Source organism: Rhinoderma darwinii, chromosome 10, assembly GCF_050947455.1.
Source record: "Rhinoderma darwinii isolate aRhiDar2 chromosome 10, aRhiDar2.hap1, whole genome shotgun sequence".
Lineage (NCBI taxonomy): Eukaryota > Metazoa > Chordata > Amphibia > Anura > Rhinodermatidae > Rhinoderma > Rhinoderma darwinii.
In genome coordinates this window covers 44918560-44929243 of record NC_134696.1, presented here as the reverse complement: position 1 = coordinate 44929243, position 10684 = coordinate 44918560, and the positions used below count along the sequence as shown (strand labels likewise).

Sequence of the window (10684 nt, the reverse complement as noted above, 5' to 3'; positions counted from 1 at the left end):
ACTTTTCGCATCAAAAACCGCGCCAAAATACTCTGCGTGATCTAGCTCTAAATGGAAGTTCTCCGTCTTGGAAGGAGGTAGAGCACACATTTCATGGCTGCACAAATCTGGACAGCTGCAACCCCAGTATGTCTCTGCAATAAGAAGTGGCCTGCTTGGAACTAAGCAACACGCAATCTCTCCCCAAGAGAACCAGGCGTTGTATGGACCCCTATTTATTCTCCTTTATGTAGAACACAGAATTAAAGATATACAAAACAAAAATGTGCTTGAAGGATCCTATTAACACTTTATGGGTGTCTGACATCAATCCAGGCAAGGTGAACTCTTATAGTTAGTACAGTCATTTATTTTATATAATTGATATTGCTGAACAATAAATTATAACTGTAGATTATCCAGCAGGGAATTTTTGGTAACTAACCCATACAATCACATGTGACGAGGATGTCTGCGCTAGTAAATGCAGAATATTGCATGGTCTTAAAGGCTCAGGAGGATACATTTAGTGCTAGCAATCCTACAAGATTGAAGGATCTGTCTACAACACGGATACATCCTTAACATGGCAGAAAGAAAGCGATTTATTTTTATTTATTCAGGTTTGAGTATCTCTCTATGTAAAAGGATACTTAACAGGGGTGTCCGGTTTTCGCAAATTTAACGACAGAAAATAATAACTTTAAAAGTGAAACAATGTTCCAACATACTTTCTGTATTAATTCTTTACGGTTTTCAATTTATCGGTTTGTTGTTATTCAGTAGGAACATTCATGGTTAGTTTCAATGGATAAAATTCTGTCCATGTTCATGTGATGGACACAGAGGTGCACAGCTCGTTGCAGTTACAGTATGTGTATCAGAGCTGTGTCTTCTAACGATCACATGACCATGGACAGAATTGTATCCACTGAAAGTAAACCATGAATGTTCCTACTGAATAACAACAACTAGAGATCTTGAAAACCGAGAGGCATTATTACAAAAAAGTATATAGGAAAATTGTATAACTATTATACAAAAAAAAAACAAAACCCCAAACAAACAACTTGTTGAAACCGGACAACCCCTTTAATGGAAATGTCATGGAATAGAAGAAGGATCTGCAATTTCTCCAGTTGTCCATTGGCTGTGTCTAATAATACAGTTCATCTCCACCCAAATAAATGAGTGAATGGGCCTTAGCTGCAATTCCAGACGTTGTCCATAGACAAAACTGGTGATATTGCCGGATCCTTTTTTCTAATCCTGGACATCCCCTTCAAAATAGTTTTCCTATTTTGGACATTTATTCACCTCTGGGACGTGCACTTATCTCCCGGACCCTCATCCTACCATGTCCGGCTCCCGCTTTTCCCCGGCCACAGTCTGACTAGGTGGTCAGGAGTACGTAAACAGCCAAGCTCGCTGGGCTACGCTGTTTCTGTAACGCCCATAGAAGAGTTGTGGAAACGTTTTCGTAGCTCCAGATATCTGAACAAGGCAGGACAGTGGTCAGGGGGCCCAGTTCTAGAGATGGGTGCTGGTCTCAGAGGTGGGGCTCACATCTACCGGCCATTTATCCTATGAATATGACATAAATGTCCAAGATAGGAAAACTCATTTAAAGAGAACCTTTCACCTCCCCATACATGTGCAGCTGAGTGCAGCATGTAATGGGGAGGGCAGCACAAACCCTGGGGCACTTTACATTTTTTTTCTACCTCCCTCCGTTATTTAGATATCGGTGCCGTTATATTTGGTGCCAGATATTTTTTTTTAATTCGTTTATTCAAAAGATCACATACAAAGTATTTCATCAATTGGATATTACATGACAGTATCAGCAATGACATTGCATATACAGCTTAGATATCAACATTGACATATTTACATGTATTATGTTAACAGAACTTCCAATTGCCGACCATATAAGGAAATGCAGGAGTGTTATCAATTTATTTCGTATGTATGAAACGAAAACATTAACCAAATAGAACAAAACAACAAGTCGCCTATGTCGCATTATAACATCATGGACTTTATCAATATCTCATATTTTACTTGGGAGTATTGGAAGTTGATTTATCTCACCATGATATGAGGGCTAACGGCCCTGACCTCCAACCATTGACCCCACACTCCCTGAAATTTGTCTGGACAACCCCTGTGGGAATATACCAGTTGTTTGTAAGTAATAACAGTATCAACCAGCGATTTCCACGAGGCTATTGATGGAGCTGTGTCTGCCATCCAATGTATAGCTATTGTCTTCCTAGCTAGAAATAAAATTTATTTGATAAAAATACCAGTGTGATGTGTCCAGTGTTCTTCATCTATAAGTCCCAATAAAGCTATTTTCGGGGAGAACAATAGAGGGCTAGGCAATAATTGAGTAATAACGTCATAAACCTTTGTCCAAAATATCGATATGAATGAACATTCCCACATTAGGTGCCAAAAATCTGCTTCTGGTTGCCCACATCTATGGCATGCTGAAGTGGGTAGTCTGCCCATACGGTGTAATCTAACCGGGGTGAGATAAGCTTGGTGTATGACATATAACTGAATACGTTTATTATTGATAGCCGGGGATACTGTTAAGTGTGAGTGTAAGATGTTAGTCAGATCTTCCGAAGAAAGGTCTGGTATTTGCGATTTCCATTTAGTCTGAACCGGAAGTGGAGCAGAATTGATTTTAGCTAGAATCAGATGGGTATATAGAGCCGAGATAAGACCCTTAGGACCTTGTGATTTTAGTATGCCAATAAGAGGGTATGTTGATATAAATGAGGAATGAGGTGGGAATGGAGTCTGTATGGCATGGCGCAACTGCAGATATTTAAACTATTGCAAGTCAGGAGTTTGATGCGTTTCCTTGACCTGTAGGAATGTAAGTATCATACCATTATCATATATATCTCCCAAATGAGCAATGCCCATATCTTGCCACCCCCGTATATCTTCCAATAATTGAATATGTGGTAATGTAGGATTATGCCACAGAGGAATCTCTGGAACCGTACCAGTGTAGGTGAGTAATTTTTTGGAAGCACGCCAAACCGCCAGTGCCAGAACATGCATAGGAAGTAGTTCAGTATGGGGAGTAAATTTAGGGTATTCCAGAAAACTGATCAGGCTACGTCCCATAACCAGGGAGGCTAGGTAGTAATCTGTGTCAGACAGAGGTGAATCACACATCCAATCCCGGATATTACGAAGTTGACCAGCCAGGTAGTACAGGTAAAAATCCGTCAAGGCCATTCCCCCTTCACTTTTTGGTCATTGCAATGTGGCTAGATTGAGTTTAGACCTAGAGGAGCCCCATATGAATTGTATGATTAAGGTATTAAGGGATTTAAAGAACGATATAGGGACTACAACAGGCATATGTTGCAATGTATAGTTACATTGAGGCTGAATCACCATCTTGACTAAGTTAATACGACCTGCCACAGAGAACGGGAGTTTAGACCATGTCTTAACTTTTTCACCAACCTTATTTAACAATGGGGTTAATGACTTAGTGCCAGATATTTAAATAACCCCCTGAACAGTCAACGGGTCGTGTTACTATGGCTGTGACACTGTCCAAATCAGATATGGAGATGATAGATCGATCGATAGAGATAGAGAGCTTGCCAGCTCTTTTAACACTGTCCGTAGCAGTGACACGACCCCTTGCCAGTTCGGCAGAAGACTGATCTTCAAAGCTGAAGAGTGAGAGCGCACGCGCACGCACGCACGCACACACACGCACACACACACACACGCACGCGCACACACACACGCGCGCACACACACACACACACACCTCGCTCTTGCTGTAACACTGTCCATATTTGATTGACAATAATAACGGAGCGAGGTAGAAAAAAATTGTAAAGTTCCCCAGGGTTTGTGCAGCCCTCCCCATTACATGCTGCACATGTATGGGGAGGTGAAAGGTTCTCTTTAAAGGAGTTTTCTCACAATTAACATTCATCGCCTATCCATAGGATAGGAGATAAACTTATGATTGCTGGGGGCCCCACCACTGGGACCGCATAGATCGCTAGAACCCGGGCCCCGACCCACGTTCATCCTTACTGCACGATCACAGTCAGAAGGATTTTGAATGAATCAGTGGTCTCGCATACGCACTGCTGCTCCATTCAAAGTGTATGGGGCCACCAGAGTACAGCGCTCGGCTGTTTTCGGCATTCCCATAAACTGTGGATAGGTGATAAATGTCAATTGTGGGAAAACCCCTTTAAGTGCACAACAGGTAGTGTGTAGATAAATACCAACATAAAGCAGGCACACTACCACTCAAACATCGCCTACACCTGAAATAAATAAACACGTGGTCCTTGTCTTATCTGAACATCACATTTAAGATTTAGAACGCGAAGCCTATCTGCACAATGCGGACATCACCTACATCTCAAACCACATGCACGGAACAGTATTCGTAATACTAGAACCTTATACTTTTAGGGGGCTCTCCTCTACATTATAATGTATGAGACAACTAATGTGGACTTTTGTCAATAGACATTTGCAAGGATACGCAACAACATTGGATGATACTTTATCTAGGGACCCAACATAACCAGTCAACTGAATACGTGACAGTTCTGAGATCAGAAGCTTCAGGAGTAGTATTTATAGTAAAATCTTTAGGTGGAATTCATATTCAGCAAGTAAGTTTTGTGACACGGACACGCACCCCTTACATAAAAGTTGGCATTTAGAAGAACTGCTCCATATTTCCTTGATCTGTGTGTCCCTGCCATCCGCTGCTAATGCTGTATGAGCGCATGGCAACTTATCCCACTAGCCATAGATGACCAGCAGTAAACCAACCATTTGGAGTTCATCGATGTGATTTCCGCATAAAGCCATATAATGGCCAAGAGGCTGGGCCCACAATGAGCTCAGTTTTGGCAACAAGAAACACAACACTGGCACCCAGTGGCCAATGTGAAAAGTACAATGTTACACCAAAAAGGCAGCCTCTAAGTCCTAGAACAAATTGGTGGCACATCTTGTCTCAGCTACAGGTTTCCTTGGAAGCCAACTTCAAGTATGGGTAATTGGACGGATAGTCTTCTCCAGGTTGGCTTCATTTCGGTTACCCTATCTGTGTCAGCGCTGAGGTGACAGCTCAGACCTACTATTCTTTACCATTAGCTAGTAATATCCATTGCATAATGTTTCAGAAGACGTAAATCTTGTCTCTCTGTACATCATCCAGATCGTCATCCAGACACATCAGAACCTGGGAAGGAAAAACATCCGTCAAAAGTGTCCAGAAGAAAGAACAAATAAGCCATTTTGCCAGCCGTCTTTCTGGACCATTCTGATGCCACAACACCGCTCCACTATACAGTATATAGACAGAATTGGATGACCAAGTGCTGGGTAATCCTAGAGAAGAGCACTTACAAGAAATGAACCAAACATTGCGATGGAGGAGAGGAAATGCCAGATATCATGGTCATCGAAGAATCCAAGTAAGATACAATCTCTGTTGTGCTCTCGAGATTCAGCTGGAGTTTTCTGAAAATAAAACAGAGGTTACTATGGCAAAACGGAACAGTCATCAGACATTGAAATCGTAACAACGGAAGAATATTCTTTTAATTTCCCCTATATATATATATCATATAGGAGAAGTGGTTGGTTACAATGTACCAAAACACGTCTAAAGAACTCCAAGATTCTAAAGAAGCCTGCAGATTTGTTGTATAACATGCTTTATATTACGTGTGGTCCTGACGATGTTAAGAAGTATAAGGCCCTGTTCACACCGTTTTTTGCAGGCGGAAAACCACTTTTTCTGCCTCCCTTTGATGTCAAAGGGAGGTCAGAGACGGAAACGCCTGAAGAAACCACATGATGCTTCTTTTTCCCACGGAAAAAAACATCTCCACCTCCCATTGAAATCAATAGGAGGCATTGTCGGACGTTTTATGGCGCGGTTTCGATGTCAAAAATAGAACCAAAAACTCTGTGTGAACAGGGCCTAACTGTCTAAATAATACCGCCAGAGAACGCCTACATGTTATAAATACTCCCGCTGCTAGATATTACAGGATTTAGCGCAGAGTGTTTCTTTACACACTGTACAGGGGGGGGGGCACTATTCGAGGATACAGGAGGGAGCTATAAATGAATGGAAGCAAGCAGGAGACATCTCTGTCTAAGGACTCCGGCAGTGGAACATTTACTCTATAAGGAATGTCTTTAGCATTTTTTACTTTTTGTTCTTTTATAATTATACGTGGATTCTACAGAACATCGCTTCTAGCCTTACCTGCCAGGTACTGAGTCCTTGGAAGAAGAAAAACAGAGCAAACCCCCATACTACGGATGTGCAGGCGATACAAAGCAATGGGAGGGGAAGGATCCTTTCTCCGCTGCGCAGCTAATTTTACAGAATAGGAAAAAGACATTATTATTATTATTATGGATGAAAGATAAAACCATTTCAGAAAAGGCTCAAAGTCTTTCACCCCTCACCTTCATGATGATGTAGAAAGCGAAGTAAAGCAGCAAGTTGCAGATTCCAATGGCGAGAAGGTAAGAGGCAAAATCATTCGGTCGTACAATTAGACCATACGCTGCCCTGAAGAAAGAGTTAATACCCGTATCATTGGCTTAGGTCTCAAATAAAAACACTGAACAACAAATGTAAAGTCTTATTTCTTATTTATCTATAGACCAAGAAAAAAAATAAGACACGAATAAGAAAAAAGTGCCACCCCTTGGCTCTTGTTCATACGGCGCTCATTTTTTCCCTGCAGTTTTATTCTAGATGAATGGGGACGGTACCAAAAAAGTGGAGAAGTATAGAGATTTCTATCATTATCTTTTGTTTATGCTCCACTCCTGGTTTTGGCCAATAAAAACTGCATTAACATGCAACATGTATACTGGGCCTATAATTTTTGCTTCTAGCGACTTTCTAATAAATTTGAGATTGCAGCAAAGTACAAAAATACTTACAAAGACCAGTTTATGATGTTTCCCATCACAAGCAGCACCATGCGGTCCTGGAAAAATTGTATGATTGTTAGTGTCTAATGTAAACGCAATAGAAAAATATTCAGGAAAGAAAGAAAGGCAGTATGGAAAAATGGACAGAAAGGTGAGAGAATGTGTGAGTGAGAGAGGGTGAAAGAGCGAGAGAGAGGGTGAAAGAGCGAGAGAGAGGGTGAAAGAGCGAGAGAGAGGGTGAAAGAGCGAGAGAGAGGGTGCAAGAGCGAGAGAGAGGGTGCAAGAGCGAGAGAGAGGGTGCAAGAGCGAGAGAGAGGGTGCAAGAGCGAGAGAGAGGGTGCAAGAGCGAGAGAGAGGGTGCAAGAGCGAGAGAGAGGGTGCAAGAGCGAGAGAGAGGGTGCAAGAGCGAGAGAGAGGGTGCAAGAGCGAGAGAGAGGGTGCAAGAGCGAGAGAGAGGGTGCAAGAGCGAGAGAGAGGGTGCAAGAGCGAGAGAGAGGGTGCAAGAGCGAGAGAGAGGGTGCAAGAGCGAGAGAGAGGGTGCAAGAGCGAGAGAGAGGGTGAAAGAGCGAGAGAGAGGGTGCAAGAGCGAGAGAGAGGGTGCAAGAGCGAGAGAGAGGGTGCAAGAGCGAGAAAGAGGGTGCAAGAGCGAGAGAGAGGGTGCAAGAGCGAGAGAGAGGGTGCAAGAGCGTGAGAGAGGGTGCAAGAGCGTGAGAGAGGGTGCAAGAGCGTGAAAGAGGGTGCAAGAGCGTGAAAGAGGGTGCAAGAGCGTGAAAGAGGGTGCAAGAGCGAAAGTAAGACTGGGTGCAAGAGTGTGAGAGAGTGTGTGTGTGTGTGTGTGTGTGTGTGTGTGTGTGTGTGTGTGTGTGTGTGTGTGTGAGAAAGAGTGAGTGAAAGAATGAGTCAGTGAGTGAGCGAGTGTGATAAAAGAACACAAGTGTGATATACAAAAGTTAGTCATAGCATCAGACAAGCTAAAATGGTAAAATCAAATTGCCAATGCACTTGGTCTCCAATTTTGGAGGCTTTATACAAAAATATAGAACATTTTTTTGAACAGACTTTGAGACCGGTACATATTTCTCAATTTAAACGTTCCAAAAACGTCACGTCTTTTTTTTTCGTGAGAGCCGTAGTATTTCTCTTCTGCCCCGGCATTTTGGCAGAGAGGAGGCAGAGTGTTGTAGAAAGTAATAGTAGAAAAAAAACCACACTTGCTCAAGACATGCATGTGTAAGATTTACCAGTCACTTACCCTCTGACAACATAATTACATTTATACACAAGAACAGATGTGGCACCTCTATGTAACCTCAAGGCGCGTACAACTGGTATCGGAGACATTACTCACCACATACATAGGGGGGCTGCACTGCCTTACACAGTCTGTGTACAGAACCTGCAGGATACGGCGTAAGATCCCAGAGTCTGGAAATAAAACAGGGAAGTGTTCAGGAAACTAATGTTAAGGCCCCATGCACACGAACGTGTTTTTGCGGCCGCAATTCCTCCGAAAATCCACGGGAGAATTGCGGCCCCATTCATTTCTATGGGGTAGTTTTTACGGTCTGTGCATGGCCCAGGAGCCCGGACCGCAAAAAGAACAGACATGTCTTATTACGGCCGTCTTCTGCGGTCCGGGCTCATTGAAAATATTGGCCGCGGCCATGTTCATTGCCCACGATTTGCGGGCGGCTCACGGCTCACATGGCTACGGTCGTGTGCATGAGTAAGGGTATTTGTTAGACTGGATTTCCATCTGTAACCATCATGACCATTACCTAATCTCCAGCGGCCCATATAGTAAAGCTGAGTGCTCAGGAGTAGAGTGAACAGTATATGAATCACAGAGAACACAATCCAAAAAATAGTATTTCCTTTACCAAACACCTGGAGAAGAAAAAAAAAAAGATGAATAATTAATTGGAGAAACGACAATAAGAGGTACGTGAAAGTATTCAATTTGGACAGCTTTAAAGGCAGGGGTGCCGGGGGTATGATCTTTAGTGTGCACAGACACTACAATATAACAGGAGAATGACTGATGCTGCTTTCACACAAGCGCGTGCGCATTACTCTTGTGTGAAAGAGGCCTAACTAAGGCCGAATTCCTCATTGTGTAAATGAAGACGGTGATTGTACCCCTTGAAAGTCTAAGGCCCTGTTCACGTGGAGTTTTAAACCGCGGCAAAAATGGCCAAATTGCCTCCTACTGATTTCAAATGGGAGGTGGAGGCGCTTTTTTCCTGTGAGCAAAAATAAACGCTTGCGGGAAAAAGCAACATGCCCTATCTTAAGGCGTTTTCCACCTCAAAAACACCATTGAAAATCAATGGGAGACGGAAATAAACGCTTTTATTGACGCATTTTTTTGGCCGCGATTTTTGGCAAAAACGCTTGTGGTTATTCTGTAGAAGAAATAGCTAACAAAAAGGCTAAAAAAAAAAAAAAATTAGCGTAAAAAAACACGTGTAATGCAAAACCCACTTAAAAAAAAAAACCGGTGCTGATTTTTCCAGGCAGAATTTTCTGACTGCAAAAAAACTGTGTGAACATACCCTTAGGCTACATTCACACGAGCGTATCAGACTCACGCGTGTGAAAAACGAGTGTCAATCTGGTCTGTTATGCATCAGTGTGCTTTGCGAGGGGCATGCGTTATTCACGCACTCGCAAAGCACATCTTTTTTTTTTTAATTATTATTTTCAATTGAATTGATGCGTAAATCACGCACAGCACACGGATGTGCATCTGCGTGCTGTGCATGATTTTCATGCACCCATTTACTTCAATGGGCGATAGGTGCGTGAAAAACAAACCAGTATAGGACATGCCGTGAGTTTTACACAACAGACACTCGCTGTGTGAAATCAATGGCCCGTGGGATTTCCCTGCGCAGCACACGGACGTTATTCACGTTTGTCTGAATGAGCCAGAACATGGAAAAAAAATTGTAATCCACGACGGCGCACAGGGACAAAATACTTCTAAGAAACAGTTTCTTCTTTTCCTGGTGGTATTCTCTCAGAGTCTTCTACTGTAAACGCCTGTAAAATCGGAAGCAGAACGCCTCCAAACATCTGCCCATTGTTTTCAATGGGAAAAAACGGCGTTCAGTTCCAACGGGCCATTTTTTTTACGCGGCCGTGTAAAAAAAAAAACGACTGCAAAAAAAGAAGTGCATGTCACTTCTTGAGCCGTTTTTTGGAGCAGTTTTTCATGGACTATAGAAAAACCGCTCCTAAAACGGCCGTGAAAAACGCCTCAAAAAATTATGCACGGTTTTCACTTGAAACCAGCTCCGTATTTTCAGAAGTTTTTGATTTTGTGCGTGCACATACCCCCACTCTACAAAAACAGGTGTTAAGGCAATGGCTACATCTGTCCGGAGAGCGCATCATGCACAGAATCATACTTTTTGGCTGACAAGAATTGCTTAACAGACAGACGTTTTAGGGTGGATCTGTTTGCAAAACAAAATTTTATTAGCACCGTAAAAAAAAAACAAAAAAAAAACCCCAGATATAATACACTTACTACACCAAGGACGGAGAAAAATATGACAAAGGCTAAACAAGCATAGGCACTGTAAGCACTGGCATTAATATCTGGGTGCCTCTTCTGATACAACTTCAACATGCAAAGTCCGGCAATCATGTACATAAAGGAAGTATCTATAAAAAGGGCAAGAAGGAGACATAAATAAAGACGTGAATTAAGAGC

The 10684-nt window shown here is 42.5% G+C and overlaps 1 protein-coding gene across 3 annotated transcripts in view; it reads right to left on the bottom strand.

Moving 5' to 3' along the window:
- Window positions 1-328: 328 nt before the first annotated feature.
- Window positions 329-10684, bottom strand: part of SIDT2 (SID1 transmembrane family member 2) — a 53268-nt gene continuing 42912 nt past the window's right edge. For all 3 annotated transcript variants that reach the window (XM_075839813.1, XM_075839811.1, XM_075839812.1), the window contains 8 exons: window positions 10499-10635; window positions 8742-8850; window positions 8312-8388; window positions 6973-7019; window positions 6487-6592; window positions 6281-6391; window positions 5410-5523; window positions 329-5242 (listed from right to left, as the gene is read on the bottom strand). In XM_075839813.1, coding sequence (XP_075695928.1) covers window positions 5180-5242; window positions 5410-5523; window positions 6281-6391; window positions 6487-6592; window positions 6973-7019; window positions 8312-8388; window positions 8742-8850; window positions 10499-10635 — 764 coding nt within the window. In that variant the 3' untranslated portion in view covers window positions 329-5179. The remainder of the gene's footprint in view (window positions 5243-5409; window positions 5524-6280; window positions 6392-6486; window positions 6593-6972; window positions 7020-8311; window positions 8389-8741; window positions 8851-10498; window positions 10636-10684) is intronic.